Source organism: Myxocyprinus asiaticus, chromosome 42, assembly GCF_019703515.2.
Source record: "Myxocyprinus asiaticus isolate MX2 ecotype Aquarium Trade chromosome 42, UBuf_Myxa_2, whole genome shotgun sequence".
Taxonomy (NCBI): domain Eukaryota; kingdom Metazoa; phylum Chordata; class Actinopteri; order Cypriniformes; family Catostomidae; genus Myxocyprinus; species Myxocyprinus asiaticus.
In genome coordinates, this window is record NC_059385.1 from 19,656,628 (window position 1) to 19,673,998 (window position 17,371).

The window sequence follows — 17,371 nt, forward strand, 5'->3', positions numbered from 1 at the left end:
GGAAGGCACAGGGGGAGGAGTCGTGGAAGGAGGGTCTTCCTTGCGGATCGTTAGAGGGGAGAGGAGATGTAGGGACAGCATGGCTCGGACAAATTCTAAAAAGGGAAGATTTTCCACTTGCGGAAGGACTGTGGGATGATGGAAGTTTAGGCCCACTCCATAAATGGTACAGATGTAGGGGTCCAAGACCGTGGAGGAAGTGACGAGTTGACAGAATTTGGCGGTGTAATCCAGGAGAGGAAGGTCTTGTTTAAATAATTGCATTAAAGGACCGGTTAGCTCCATGACTAAGTGTTGTGCTCATCGGGGTCTGGATTTCTGGGAGAGGAGGATAAGTGTGATCACTGGAGTAGAGGAGGACGTTGGAAGGAACAGGTAAATAAATCTGTATTTCTTTGTAGGTCAGTCCTTCTGTAACATTGGGTGTCTAGAAGTGGAAGAGAGGAGACGCAGGAGTAGATACTTTAAATCCTTTAATTATACATGCTGGAGTGGAACAAACGCTGGAGTGGAACAAACGCTGGAACAAACACTAAATCTTAACATCAAAAACGAAGCACAACGTAACACTTCAAGGACTGACAAAAGACTGAACAAAACTAGAGGGTATTTATACACTGAAAAATAATGAGGGAATGGAAGGCAGGTGAGGATGATGAGAAACAGATGGAAGTGATGAGGGCAGTGCACTATGGGAAATGAAGTCCAGGGGAAAACTTCAAAATAAGAGTCCTTGAAGAAGATGATGGAGACAGACTGTGACATGTATTGTGTTGTTAAATAAAATATACTTTTTTACCCTACATGGTAAGGTTAGTTAACCAACTATCATTTTTCCTTTTTTTTTTTTTTCAGTTAAAATTATGAACATTCTTTAAGTGTGTATTGTTAAAACATTGCATAAATACACTACTTAAAACTGCACAGTTTCAAAATATGGATTTTTCTTTAAAAAAAAGTATTTTTATTAGATTTTTTTGTTTTTTGTTTTTAATGTCATCTTGGACTTACACTGACACTTAGGGGCATGAATGCAGCATCATTCAAATGCAATAGTTTTCAGTTAATGCCAATGTAAAAATTCACTATTTACAGTCAGCCATGAATACATTTAATTTATGAGTTAAAGTGTCCAAAATACAGTATGGTTACTGAGATTAAACAAGTAGTATTCAGCTGGTCATTTGATCATAACACTGCAGCCCCCATGAGGGGACCCTCTCAATGTAGAATAAAACAGCTTGTATAAGGTTACTGATATGAGTGCTCATGATTTTCTACACGTCTCAAAATTACTATTAATTTCTTTAGGAGTAAAAATATTTAATGAGGAAAAAATGACTGAGTGCACCTTTAAATTACAGTTTAAATGACTCATTCATTCATTACAACCTTCAGTTGCAAGACTGAATAAACAGAAGAGTTTCAGAAGAAAGACAAAATGAGAAACTTCAAGTTCAGCTCTTTCTGCTGAGGAACGAAGCTGATTTATTGGACGTTTGATTGAACCAGTTTTACAGATGAGCAGTAAATGTATAAAAAAAGTAACAACCATGTAATAATGCTTAATATAACAAGTGTCTATTTTGTCATCTGATGCCATCTGATGACAAAGTACAGATATTTTTCAGACACTTTGATGCTCAAGATGAATTATAAAATGGGGTTTATGCCGCAAAACTTTCGCTTGATGTTATGATTATAAATTATTATTTATTTTTTTAAACATTATGCAGTCTGCACGTCTACACTTTAAGGTTCACAGAACTGCTCATCCAAGAGTTCTCTCTTTCACTCTCCCTTTATGGTATGGCTTGCTTTCTTACGTTTTGTCTCAAAAGTGTACGGTATCTCTTGATCTGTGTGTCTGCCTAAGATGTACTGCATTTGGGACACTGAAACATCACAGAAGCTCTGTTACAACACAACACTCTGTTCTCACTCCACCTTTCCCTTTCTCTCTCTCTCTCTCTCTCTCCCTCAAACACACACACAAATGCTGACATTCATGCACACATCTCCACCCACGGGGCTTAACTGGATCTTCCTCTCTCTTCTATCTTCATCAGTATTTTGCTGAGGCTGTTTGGAGGAGACAAAAGGCCTCACTCTCTAGACTTTCCCTGATAACAGAGACATCATACACACTAAAGAAGGCAAAGGGCTGAGTCTTTTCCCTATCTTGTAGATTAAGAGTCAAATTGATCTCTCATATTTACTTTTTTCACTTTATATTTTCTTTCTTTTTTTTCCCTCAAAATTCCTCCCAGGTAATTTAAATGGAAAAGAAGAGAGAGTCTGAAGAAGGGAATGAAAGATTAGGAACTGCAGATGCTGGTAAGCCCAGGGTGTAGTATTCTTGCTAAAATTACCTCCACCCTCCTTGCCCGGTGTTTTCTGAAGTCTCTCACCCCAGAGTGTTTAGATTTAAAGCATCTAATATAATTTTATCTGCTTCAAATACCTGACATTTAATAAAACATTTAAGGTGTTTCCCTGCTTTATCCTCTAAATGTCATGTAAGATTGAGCCAATAAACATGCACAGTGATAGTAAATATACAATGCATATATATACATATATATACATATATATATATAGCCTATAAATAACCCCAGAGGCCTAGACATGGAATAAGCTTAGTCTTAGATTAGTCCGGGACAACAAATTTTTTTACTGAGCTCTTAAATAATAAAAAATATTATTATCCACAATTTGCAAAAACATGAAAATGGTACTTCAAGCTTGAATTGCTTTGTTGGTAGGAAAATTCCTTATTATGTAATTTATGTATGGTCAGTGAGTATGGTTAATTGCGTTAATTTTAATCTGTTACATTTTATTTTATTAATTAGACTGAATTAACGCATTGAATCAAACGCCATAACTGCATATTTGCACGTTTTACAGTGTACTACAATAATAGATATACTGTCAAATCAGAGCTGTATGCTTACTGTTTTAGGTGTTAGCACTAGATGCTTTAGCACAAATGAAAATTTATTAGCATACCAAAAAGTATGGTTGCAATTTTTTATAATTTATTACAATTTTTATTATTTAAAACAACTACAATTTTGATGCAAGGCCACATTTTGAATTATTTATTTGATATTATATATTTTATTAAAATAAATGTAACCAAGTGGAAAAATTTCTTGTAATTTAACTCCAGTGATAAATTGGACATGGCCCCTTTAAGAACTGGAGTTTTGCGACACCGGAGTTTTCGACACCTGCTTTCCGGCACTCTCTCGTGTTAGAAACATGAGAACATACATTGTGCAAAAGAGCTCCCAGTTTTGTTCATCGGTTGATAATTCTTTGGGTAAATATAAAATTTTACACAAAATGTTGTTAAATTGCATTAAATGTGTTTACAAGAGTCATATGTTAAAGTTGAGTGTTTGTTGTGGGTTATTTTTGAAGGATGCATATGGATTGCATGTGTGGAGTTTGAAGTTTTGTTGTACATGCAAGGACTGGGTATGTAAATTTAGAATTAATCATATCTTATTTAATGATTTATAGCCCAGAGTGTTTTCCGGTTTAGTGAATATAAACATACATATATGTTACATGTTACATGTGAAAATATTGAGTAATGAGAATTCTAGTGTTTTAAACTGTAATACATGTCCTTAAAGCCTGGTTAAAAATGCATAAAATGCTTTGGGTGATTTAAGCATGTGTTTAATGCATAAAATACTGTGAGTGATTTAAGCACGTGTTAAATGCATAAGATGATTTGAGTGGTTTGAGCAAGTACTTAAGTGCATAGGATGCTGTGAATATTATAAACATGTATTAAGGTGATGTATGCTGAAGCATAAGGGTAGGCAAATGCCCTGTTTGTATGTTCATTTGACATTAGCCTCTACCATATTTCATTGTACCTCATTTCATTTCCGTATTCCATTTTTTTGTATTTCATTACCTTTTTTCATTTTTGTATTTAATTTTTTGTATTTTCTTTATTACTTTTTTCTTTAATATATTACGGCCACATCAACTGCTGTACCGCTGTTTTTTATGTGTTTTTTTTTTTTTTTTAATGATTTTTTTAATAAACAGTCATCAGAATAAAACCCCAAAAGATATTTTTGTATCGTGTGGTGATTATTTTCATCCCACCGGCTACATATATATTTATTAATAATACATTTTTACAACATGTCAATCTTAATGGTTTCAGAGCAAACCACTGAAAAACTTAAATCCATTGACCACTAATATGAATACCCTTAAAACAGTGTAAAAAATCTTCAGAATATTTGCCATTTTTAATTTATTTTTTCATTTATTGATGACAGTGGTATCACTGTAGTAACTGTGGAATTTTGGTGGAAACTGTGGTTACCATGGTAATTTTTTGTAATGGACACTGATGAAAGAAAGCTAGTTCAATGTGATTGTACTAAGTTAATCAGCATGCAACAGAGTTTTGGTCATTTATCACGTTCAGTGTCTGAATTACTGCAAATTCATCATCTGCCTCTAATTAGAGGTCTGGGGGCCATTAGCTGGGTGGTGCGAGAGAGATATGTTGCCATTACAGACCTCCATCCGTTCAAAGACGTTTGCTTCTTGTAGTCAAGCCCTTTTGAAAGAGCGCAATCAAAAATGATGGATGTATTTAAAATTGGTGTTGCACATACGCTCAACAGAGGTGTAAACAACAATCCACTAAAGACTCACAGTGATGGAGAGAGAGAGAGAGAGAGAGAGAGAGAGAGAAAATGATATACAAATATACCACACATGGGCACACATGAAAACTCCCAATTGAACAGAATCACACCACACCACACACACACACATACAATGCTGATATTTAAGTCAGTGAAGCTTTAAGGACTCGAGCCTAATTACAAGCTTGTCTGCGTATAAAGTAGCAAATGAAAATGAAAAGCAAATCTCTCCCCTCTTCCCTAATGAGATGCTGACCCTGAGGCCATGCAAATTATAAATATCATTTCCGAAATTGAAAAAAAGTGGAAGAGATATTTTGCACGCTTACATAATGGGAGAGGGGATTACGGAAGAATACCATCTACAGAATGTCACCTGTTCAGGCAATGATGAATAGAGTAAAGAGACAGAGAGAGAGGAGATGAGACAGACAGAAGGAGAGATAAGAAACTGGGAGAGACTGAAAGACAGAACTGGGCCAGCTGGGTTGGGCTGATGAGTGCAGACACATGGGGAAACAGGAGAAGAGGCTTGTCTGTGTTTGTCAGGGAGTTTCTTTAAATTTAGACAATGTTTCGACATGTCATGTTAATTATTTTTAGTCAATTTTACTCTGACTAAAATGACATATAATTTTTGTCAACAAAAGTAACAATTTATTTAATTTTAAATAATGTGTTAATATTTTACATAATGTGCAAATTACAAAAACATCTATCAAACCAATCTTATACATTCAAATATTTTTAAAAATGGATAAACTACTTACAATTATTTAAGCATGTACTCAGAGGTGGGTAGTAACATGCTACATTTACTCTGTTACATTTACTTGAGTAACTTTTTGAAAAAAAAAACATTTAGAATAGGTTTAAAAGTGGCTACTTTTTACTCTCACTCAAGTAAATTTCTAATGAAAATGTTTTACTTTTACTTTGTTACAATGGCCGGTTACATTGACATGTTCCTGTCGTTACATTACTGGGTTTAATTTTAGTTAATGTATAATTTATTGAGAGATTATTGAATTTTGGACTTTTATGACAGCGGAAGTTCACTGCTTCGCATGCTGTCACAGACTGTGACTCAAGCTGAGTCCATCACTGCTGCAACATCACGCTCTTCAAAGTGAAACACTTTCTTCGCTCCCCACAGTGAAAAAAGAATAGTTCTGTCATGCAGTGCCTTCATTTAACACAGAGACAAGCGGATATTTCAAGATTAAAATTGAAGCTCCAACTTATGGCAGCACTCTGAGGGAAGTTGTGGCTCTAATGCTAACACAGGTTTTCTGTGTAATGTGATGGTCATTTTCAGGGTGATTCTGTAACTGGGCTCTTATGACATCAGTTTTTAAGTGTAAATTTTTAAGTCAGTGCAGCAATATATCAGTGCGCTTTGTCCCGCATGTCATGAGCAGTATTTACATATTTACCCCGTGCCCTTGCACTGGCAACTATGGCAGCTACTTCGAGCTGATTAACTGAATAAATCTGTGTAAACATCCAAGTTAAGTTTAAATGCTTTTGCTCTGCAGTTCGCTTCTTTGATAACCGGAGTGTGAACAGACAGCATTTCTGCACATGCACAGCGAGGGGCGCGAGGGGTGCACGTGATAGATGTGCGGGCATGAGGCGATCATATGGCGAACAATATAAACCTATGTTAATATAATGAGTAAACACATTTTATCTAATGTACATTATTGTAATTATTTGTTATACTTTAGTATCTTTAAACTCCAATACAAGTTGGGTAACGTTTCTGGGCACATAGCACCCTCATCCGACTGTTATAAGTTATAACAGAATATTTAAATCATCCACAGAATTATAATTTCCACTGTGTGCAGTCTCCTGAGTTAAAATAATATCACCTCAGTGAATTATTTAGTAAATAAAGAATTCTTTAGCTTAATGGCTAAATTCTGTATAAATATAAATAAAGAGTATATTTTAAAATGTATCTGTATGCTTTGCTTCTCTATATGTTATTTTAATCAAGTAATGATTTGTCAAAAATGTATCTAATACATTCAGCATTGTAACAGGGTTAAAATGAGAAAGACACAAACATAAACGTACACACGGTAGATGCTTGTGGCTCTCTCTCTCCCGATCTGCCGCATCCAGCTGCCTTTATCATATAATGATATCAGTAGTAAATCATGGGGATACAATGGCACAGTTTCCAGTGTATTACCCTTGTACATCCATGTAGAAGAACAATAGGAAGCTCCATAAATTATGACATTTTAAGTGAACTGCTTTTTGTTGGCTGCCATACTTGTGTATTCATACAAAAAAATCAAAGTGGCAATTGGCTTGTGGCCAGTTTTTGGTGAAAGCAGGAGTACAGATTTTAAAAAGTTGATCTTCGCTGTGTCCTCTCCTTCTCTAAAAGTGTTGCATTCCCTCCTTTAGAGAGCTTATGGGTGGGGAGATAGGGTTACATGGTCAGTTACAGCTGTTTAGACAATGCTAATAAAATTATTGCATCCTATCCCTGCTCCTTAATGGTCAGGAACTTTGGCTGTCATGTGACAATCAGCAGTTGACGGACTGTGACCTTGATTGTTGAGACAATGTCATTTCTGAATGCCAGGTAAATCAAGCCGGCACTTTCTAGGTGCTTCCGCAGCAGGTTCCTGAGAAGATGTCAAATAAAATTTTATTGATTGACTGGCCCCTTGAATACTTGATTTATTGAGGTTGCGCTGAATAGCTGCAAGTTTTTATGTTGTGGAAGCATCTTGCAGTTGCTACAAGGTAAAAAGCCAAGACAGATTAATTTACATCAGGTGCTTTTTAAACTTCGTAGCGCTGCATATCCACATAATCAATGCTAATCACAAAGCAATTTAGCTCTGAGATCATGGTAGAAGGTTGTCCCTCAGGAAACATCTCTAGAGAGTTGTTTATACTAGTGCTTGTTTTTGTGCTCAAAAGTGCGTCTTTGTGCCTACCAGGTTGTTGTAATTGTGTCAAGGGGCCATTCAGATCAAGCACATTTATGCAACCTAGTCTCATAGAATCATGTTACTATACTTACATTTTTGCAAAATGATTTCCTGGTGAAATAAACACTAGAGGTGTAACAACAACGAGTTTTATTCACTTTCACGCAAATCACGAGTAACGTGGAAGATTATCAGTTCATAAAATGTTTTTGCTATAGCGCATGACTAGTATATTTTAGTTTGCATTACATAACCAACTGCACTTACACGCTTATTCGAAGATTTCGAACACATTGAAGTTGCACAATAGCCCATTGAGATTAAGCAGATTGGGTGTTGCACTTGCAACACAAAGTATGAATCCAGAACAGCATGCGAGTCGACACGTGAGCCAAAAGTATCAAAACAGTATCAAAGACGGACGGACGAGTTAGAGGCTGTTCATGCCGAACACGTCTTTGCGCGTATCTGCTGTTTTTCCGTTGTTTTCCTTTGTAAACACGTGCTGGACAGACTTTGACTGTTGTACAGCGTCTCGCTGTTTCTTCGGCGTCTGTTTATTCACATTTTCTGACACCATGTCAAGTTAAAAAGAACTTTAAGTATCAAAAACACATGTCGAGACACCTGAGTTCCGTGTCATTCGTTGCGCTGCCGGGTAGGGTCTCTGGTCCACACAGTCTCTGGTACTGGTTGGGTTCGATTTTCATTTCAAGGCCTGTGCAGACCTCTATCTCACATTAGGTTTTATAAAACTATCAGTTTAGGTTTAAGGCTTAGAGAAGGGAGGTAGATTTTCTTGATTTAAAACTCAATAGAGCTTTAACCTTCAAAAACTCATCTGTTTTTCATCTCACATTTGCTTTTCATGACACTATTGGTTAGGTTTAGGTTTAAGGTTTAGGGTTGTGCAGAGTGCCAAGAGACTGGAAAATACTCTCAGATAAAGAAAAACTGTAGCACTGAGGGAAAGAAGAGCTTTAAGATGAAGAATCCAGAACATTAAAGTAAATGAGAAAAAAGAGAGGATGACATTCCTTTAGCGAACTCAAAGCACTCCCAGCACAAGGACCGCTCAAAACTGAACGCTAAACCAATAAAAGTGGTACAATCCAAATTCAGCAAAAGGGATTGTGAATGACTTACTACTGATATCATAAGCAGGATACTTAAAATGTGTTAAGAGGCATCACAGCAAGTTTGACGGCAATAACAATCAGTAACATGACACACAAGGGCGTAGATTTCGCTTGAACATTGGGGGGGTTACAGTGTGAAGAATTTACATGTTTCCATTGATCATGGTATAAATATTGGGGGTGTTGTACTTGCTTGTTTTTATTATTCCAGGGATTCCCCCCTGGAATCTATGCCCCTGATGACACACAAGTAAAAATGAAGTTTGATGTAATTGACGTCGACACATTTTGATGCGTCATATTTGAATGTAAACAAGTGTGAATAAGATTTAATAGATTTGGCGTAGAAGATTTTTCAGTGAATAGTCTATTCCTCACCCTAAGGTATTGTATAGCTTCAGAAGACTTGTAAAATAGCGCAGGAGTCTTATGGAACACTTTTATGATACTTCTATGCAGTGTTAATCTCGTCGAAAATGTTAATTGACAGATTTTTTTAGTTTGTCAACGATAACGAAGATGAGACAAAAAAGACGCATCATGACGATAATCAAGCGGTTTTAAATAAAACATACTGCTGATGAAATTATGACAAAAAATAATACTGCGAGATATTTAATTAGGTTTTCAGGACATTTTTCTCATGTTGTTTAATCTTACATATTAAACATAGGCTTTTAATCTTGAATATGTCTGATACATTTTTAAATAATTGTAAGTAGTGTATACAGTACATTTTCAAAAATATTTTAATATTTGGTTAAAGTTTGGTCTGTTACAGTTTGTTAGATGTTTGTCATTTGCACATAATTTAAAATATTAACACATTATCTAAAATTAACAAAAATATATTCTTTTTGTCAACTAAAATTATATACCATTTTACTAAAATGTACCTAAATTAATGTATATGAAATGATGAAATACTGACTTAATTTAAAGAACATTTTCGTTGTGCAGTTTTGTTTTGCTTTTATTCGTCACAGCATTAATCTGTTTGGGAAAACATTTCACTCGCTTTTAGCGCCACACAGTGGACATTATACTACGGTGGCCGTGAAGTGCAAAACAGAACAACAAATCTAAAAACACAAAGGCAAATCCAAAGACAAAATAACAATTCAGAAACACATCAACAAATCATAAAACTCAATGACAAATCCAAAAACAAAAGAGCAAATCAGAAAACACGACACCAAATCCAGAAACAGAACAACAAGTTAGAAAACACAACAGCAAATCCAAAAACACAACAGCAATTTAGTCGAAACGGAAAGGGTAGGTACTATAGCTTCTCACCTGATTGGCTGTGTAGAGAATACCTTCTTTCCTCAGGACTGGTTCTCTGCCCACTTGGCGGTTATTTCAAAATGTATTACAAATGCTCAATTACTGGAAATTGTAAGTGGTTTGTCACTCAGTAAAACAACAATGGGACACTTTATAACACAGAGAGAAAAAACAGCAAGCGAGAAAAGTTTTAGGTGCGATGTTCAGCTACGGTAAGTAAGGGACCGTCTAAAAATTCACAAACTGCGCTAAAACGCCAGTGTCCAAGCGTTCGTTCAATTGACTTGCATGTTCTAACATAACAAACACTGTTATTAAATAAGCATTTTCTCATTCTAAAGGTTGCAGTAGACTGCCGGCGTGATGGCTCACTTTCTACATTTGAATCCAGCATGTCCAATTATGAGTACAGTGTTCAATTATTTTAGAAAAAAAATATTGTTTACATTTTACCAAGATATTATTTTCATATTGTAAAGGTTGTAGAAGGCTGTTATTAGATATGCTGATTTACTCTAGATGAGATTTTCCCAGGATGTGGAGTTATACATATACAGTATTCAATTATTTTTTTAAATAATAATAATAATAATATAAAAACAATGTAAGTTAGTCATTCACACCACTGTGCAGCCTGCTACAACCTTTGTAATGTAAAAATTACATCTTGATGAATTTTAGTGGTGTTTTTTCAAAAATAATTGAATACTATATCCATATAATTAGATATACTTGGAAAATCTATCCATTGGCAGCAAACGGAACCTTTATCATTTTGATTTTTATTAAAACATTTTAAACAATTCAGTGTTTTTTAAGATAGAACATGCAAATTGAATGAACGCTTTGGACGCCACCAACATTTTAGCGCAGTTTGTGGACTTTAAGACAGTCCCTTACGCACTAGATGAACCATGAGACCATGGATGAACATCCTACCTAAAACTAACTTTTCCCGCTCGCTATTTTTACTCTCTGTGTTATAAAGTTTCCTGTTACTGTTTTCCTGAGAGAGAAAACACTCCAAATTGTTTAGTTTTTCAGTCAGTGACATTTTGGCATGGATTTTGATATAATCAGTGAACCAATCCTGAAGAAAGCACTAGGTCTCATTAACACAGCCAATCAGGTGAGAAGCTATGGTACCTACCCTTTCCGTTTCGATTGAATTGCTGTTGTTTTTTGTCTTGCTGATGTGTTTTCTGATTTGCTGTTTTGTTTTCTGATTTGCTGTTTTGTTTCTGGATTTGGTGTCATGTTTTCTGATTTGCTCTTACGTTTTTTTGGATTTGCCATTGTGTTTTATATTTGTTGTTTTGTTTTGCACTTCACGGCCACCGTATTATACCTCTGAACTGCAGCGATATGTGTAAAGAACCACACTGTAAAAAAAATAAAAAAATAAATGGCACCTGTGGTAGCCAGAATATTTATGTAAAAAATACAGTAAAGATTTAAACAACTTTACAGAACAACCTGTACATTTTACAGTTTAAAATTGTTGGTATATTTTACGGTGCAGTACCGTCATTTATTTATTAAACGATAAACTTAATATATTAACCTTCAGAAACTGTAAAAATCTGCTTTTCACTTTATAATGTATTGTTAATCACTGTAGTAATTACAGAAGAGAACATGATGACATGAATTTCACCAACAGTTGCCCTTCCAGGAGCAATGACCAATAAACATGTGGAGACAGTTCTCAATGTCACTCACACAAACACTAAACACCATCAGGGTAACATATGTGAAATTAAAATTAAAAAACATTAACTAAACTACATCAAATATATCACAGAACACCCCAATGTACATAACTGATATTAAAAATAAGAAGACACATAACTATTCCCATAAAATATAATGAAATGTAATGGGTCATGCAGGGAATTCTGGGAATGCCCACTTACTGTTTTTTACTGTAATTTTAACAATAATTTACCAAAAAAAAGTATATGCACTCTCTTGTTAAACATAATATACATTTTAACCATTAATTATACGGGAAAATCATACTTTTTACATCTAAAAAATGTTTTACCATAAAACTACATGTATTGTCTTTTTAAATATATTAAAAATGTTTAACATATATTTTACAGTAACTACTCGTTAACCAATTTACATTTTTTTTAATGTAGTCCTTTACTGTTAATATTACTGACATTTTTTATTGTGCATGTAATGTCATTTTGCAAAAATGTTGCCATAACCATCGTGTAATTTTCATGAGATCAGGCTGCATTTTTGCATTTAAAAAGACGTAGCACAACTAATTAAAGAGAACAAAGGTGTCTCAATACACGTTTTTTAAAAGTTTAAGTTCTTTTAACTTAACCTGGCCTCTTCAAAAGGCGGTGTTCCTGCAATAGTTTAAAAAAAAGACAGTACAATGGTCAAAGATGTCTGTCAAGAGCAAAGATGCAAAAGCTGCTTCGTTTGTGGATCCTGGAACAACATACATATCAACAAAGCATAGTCCAAACCCAAACCCTAACCCAAACCAAGAACAACCCCAATCAGAGGGAAATAATTGCTTGATAAAAATGTTGTTGAATACCAGTCCTAATCAGGCAAGCAGCTTAGGAGATAAGCAATTTGCCTCTCTACACTGAACGCAAACCGCTGCTCTATGCAACACAATCACAGCACAGAGAATATACAGTACATGATGTTTAATATATAGTTATTTGGAGTGAGAATTTGCATTTTGGAGATTTCAGTGTGGGCGACGCTACTCAAAGGTACTCGGCGCAAAGGTGCAGAAAAAGAAACAAATCGACTAACAAAACATCAGGCCGCTCGTCAAGGTCATGGCTGGTTTGGACAAAAACTCAGATTTACATGGAAGAGATAACTTTTATCACTTTTTTATTGTCTTCATTTTAATTTTATTACCCCAACCCTAAAATCTGATTGGTTCATTGGAACATTGTTTAAGGACCAACAAAGATGTTCATCCATGAACATGTACTGCATTTACATTTTATGCATGCATGAACATCTGTGTTTGCATCTGCTCACATTTATGTATTTTTTGCTTGTGTAAACAGGCGTCTTGCATGTTTGTCGTGGCCGAGGACACGGCACAGAGGGCATTTCTGTCTCAGCCTGTCTATGTCACTATTACAGAAAGACGGGCACCCATCCTGAAACACACGCTCAGTAGCTCTCTGTCTCTTTAAGCAAACCGCCCCTCAGGTCCCGCTCATTTCACATGCTGTAGTGAGTGCCAAGAGACTGGAAAATACTCTCAGATAAAGAGAAACTGCAGTGATGTCAGAAAGAAGAATTGGGGGGGGGGGTGGGGGGGGGGCACACTGAGAGAAAGAAGAGCTTTGAGACAAAGAATCCAGAGCAATAAAGTAAATGTGAAAAAAGAAAGAGAGGATGACAGAGAGAGAAAGATAATAGCACTTGTTTTATTTCTTTAGCGAACGCAAATCACTCCCAGCACAAGGACCGCTCGAAACTGAACGCTAAACCAATAAAAGTGGTACAATCCTAATCCGGTAAAAGTGATTGTGTACATGAGGCTGAGTGTGTGTAGAGGTGTGAGAGAGAGAGACGTTTGAGGGAGATAAGTGAGCGAGTGTGTGTGAATTTTGGCAGTGATAACTGACTTGAAACGCATGACTGTGATGTTCTTTCAGAGGTGACTGAAAACTGTCGCTACTGGCACCTCTTCTTTCTCCCTCTCTCCTTCACTCTACCCATCAAGGACAGTCGCATCGTATGGCAGAGTGAAGGCAGAACAGTATCGTTAACTCTCTCCCTTCATCTCTCTCTTTTCTTTCCTCCCTAATACTCATTCATCATTCTTGTTCTTCTCCCTTTCTCTTTTACACTCACTTGCTCTCTTTCCCTCTCTGGATCGCTCTTGCTCTCGCTCTCTCTCTCTCCCTCCCTCACTCGTTCTCTCATGAATGTCACCTTTACTGGTGGAAGCCACTGGATTTGCGCACACACACTTGTACACATACTCTCACCGGCTTTGGGGTGGGGGGGGGGTAATGTAGGGCTGTGGGGAGAGATAGCGTGTGCCAGAAGAGGCAGAAGGGAAATTTCTTGGAGTCCATCCTTATTTTACCGGCTCCCGTCCTGCGACTCAAGGCTTCAACAGTCCCTGCAGCTGAAGCAGAAGTGCCTCTGGACATGGCAAGCGCTGGATTAGTGCTCCAGATTATTATAAAAAAAAAAAGTTAGCCATAGGGACTGCAGCCTGACCATCTGCCCGATTTTGACTGGATCTGCTCCTGATTTGGGTCTAAATAATCCTGCTGCTGGTGAGTGAAGAACTTTATGCGTAGACGAGCCGCGCGCTGATGAGAAAGCTCATCGTTTCTCTCGGAACTGTGCGCTAAACTTTAGCTTTGTCAGTGTTTTCATCTTCAGGACGAAGGCACAAGGGGAGGGGAAGGGAGAGGAGCGGTGGGGGGGGGGCAAATATGTCGGCAATGTCGCAATAATGACTTTGTCAGCCTCTTTCAGTATCTTTTCATGGAAATGTGGTTTAGGTTTGAGAGATTTGTGTCAGCGTCAATATGTATTTAGCAAATCAAACGTGATGAAGGACAAACCATGGACAGGTTGTGAGTGGACAAGAACTTAACCTCTTCTCTTTCTGGAGGGAAACAAACGGACACGTGAGGAACTAAACCGAATTCTTGGCTTGCCGTGCAAGGTTTGACCTTTGACTTTTACCTCTTTGTGTTGCCGGTAAAAAGACGAGCGCATCCAGAGAGGGTCTCATAAGCAGACAGAGACCCCCCTCCTGAAGGTGAGAGGGGGGGGGAAGATGGCAGCTCTTGCCAGTTCTCTCATCAGACAAAAACGGGCAGTCAAGGAGGACCAGACCAACCGGCCGATAGCCAACAAACGCAAGCCGTGCCCCAAGAGCAACAAGTCCCTTTGCCAGAAACAAATTCTAGTTCTCATATCAAAAGTTCGGCTATGTGGCGGCCGAAGAGGAAGAACCGACAAAAGACCGGGTAGGTTCATCTGTCGCTTTCTTTTTTTGGTGTTTCTTTAACCACTTTTAATTGGTGGAACCAAACCTACCAATGACAAAATGAAAGTTATCTGGTAACATTTTAAAAGTTCTGACATAAGGCTTGTTTGTTGACTTCAGAGTCAGGCTCAAGTCTCAAGTTCACATCTGCTGTAGTATGAAAGTAAGGATTCAACAGTGAAATACAGTCTGGTCTGAAATACAGTTGTCTCTTTGAAGTAACGTTGCTAGGTCACATAAAAAACAGAACCACTAAGCTCATTAAATTGCAGGTTTATGGGATTTATTCTGACTTTTATAAGGGAGAAAGGGGTTTGCCTACTATTTTATGACATGAATATAGCAGGAAGATGTGAGTCCTTTATAAAGCTTGATTTACAGTCTTTCAAAGCGTCTCACATGCATGGGCTATTCTGGGTTGCTTAGGACCTGCCCTAAGGATGCTAATTACTACACCATATCCTATATGTTCATGCATGGCTGCGTGTTAATACAATATCCCACCTAATTTCAATTGTGTTTCATGCAAGATTGTTACTCCATGAGATTGGAGGTTGGATTCCGGCCATGTTTTAGCTTCGGTAACCTTGCCACTGGCCAAATGGGAAAAAAAACCTGCCTGCTCTCTGATTACAACACTGATACTGAGACAGTAGCCCTGCGATTGTTATGCCAACCTACAGGGCAAAAACGCATACACAAACTGTATTTGTGTCCACAACTCTGCCTAGCACTTCATGTTTTATTGAAATGAAAACATCTCTGTTTAGTGTAACTGCTGTTGGACTTTGTTTTTAACATTTTTGCATAAAGATGGAGTCCAAATTTGTGGTAGAGCGAGAGAGAGAGAAAGAGAGAGAGAGTGTTTTATACATAAATGAAAATGATTATAGTAAGGGATATTAATCTACCTCTTTACATATGTCTCTCTCACCATCAAACATAAAATGCACCACACTACAATTATCAATACAAATATGGTTCTAAACAGAAATAGATGTGAAATAGAGAGAGTGTGTGTATGTGTGTATTTTTTATGGCACTTAAGTAATACTGAAAGCCCAAACCTGCTCCTGGGACCGTATTATGTAATATTTACATTCCTTTGATATCTACCGAACACATTATCACATTATGCTCCAGTACCATTCGGATAATGTGGTTTAGAGACACACTGAAATACAAATATCTTTTCGCATATGCAAACATAGAAAAACAGGCTCAGCCAACTTCAAATAGCATTGCATTGTTAGCACAGGTGAAATTTTCAACTGAGTTCTTTTCTCATCCTCTCCAGGTGCGTCTGAAAACCTGAAAATGCCATTTTTTATTTAGTATTTTGTCTTGTTTTCCAGTAAAAATATCTATATTTTCTTAAAACAAGACATATTTACTTAAGCAGCAAAATTACATAAGATATTAAGACTTGTTTTCAGAAAATAGGGGAGAATGAGGTTTGTTGTCACAAAGGCTACATGTCAGTAATGATAAGATTTGGAGTCAAAAGGTCAATTGCTCAAATGTACTTTTTCTCGAGCAGTGTTTTTTTTTTTTTCTTTTTTTTTTTTTCTGTTTCAAACATCTAGTTCAAAAACCCTCTTAAATTAGAATAGTTTTTTGTGAATTTTACCCTCCAAAGTAAATTTTTGTTATCATATTTTATAGCTAATATATTTTTACCCAAATTTTTAAATGTGTTTTTAGGACAAAGGTATTTTCATTGACAGTCAGGGCAGGTTGTCATGTGTTCTTCAAGTCATAAATTTATACAATTATAAAATTGGTTGGCCACAATGTTTAGATATTTCTGTACATTACCTTTTTTCATTTTTGTGAATGAAATAGACATAGTGTGACAACATGCTCCACTATTGGGGCAAGTTGTCACAAAAGGACAGTGTGCATTTAATGAACAGTATCTTTTTTTCCCTGGGCAATAACAGTAAAAATGTTCACTTGCTTTTTTGCGGCCAAGACTTTAAGGTATGTGGCTATGCAGAAATTTACTTTCAAAAATAAATCTACCCTGACAAAAATCAACTTGAGGGAAGAGTGTGACAACTAGCCTGGGTCTCCCTTATAACTTGAATTAAGTTTATTTTTCCTACCCTAGTGGCTAATAGTTTTTAGCCAATTATTATGTATTATTATTATCATTATTATTATTATTATTATTTAAGCATAAATCTAACACTATTTAGATAGGTTTATTCTTAAACAAGACAAAAATACAAATTTTTCTGAAATGCCCAAGCTATGATGCTTCAGAATTTC

At 36.4% G+C, this 17,371-nt stretch overlaps 1 protein-coding gene across 1 annotated transcript in view; it reads left to right on the top strand.

Moving 5' to 3' along the window:
* Positions 1-14,656: 14,656 nt before the first annotated feature.
* Positions 14,657-17,371, top strand: part of fgf11b (fibroblast growth factor 11b) — a 50,852-nt gene continuing 48,137 nt past the window's right edge. The window contains exon 1 of the mRNA XM_051684384.1: positions 14,657-15,077. Within this exon, the coding sequence (XP_051540344.1) occupies positions 14,885-15,077 (193 nt within the window). The 5' untranslated portion in view covers positions 14,657-14,884. The remainder of the gene's footprint in view (positions 15,078-17,371) is intronic.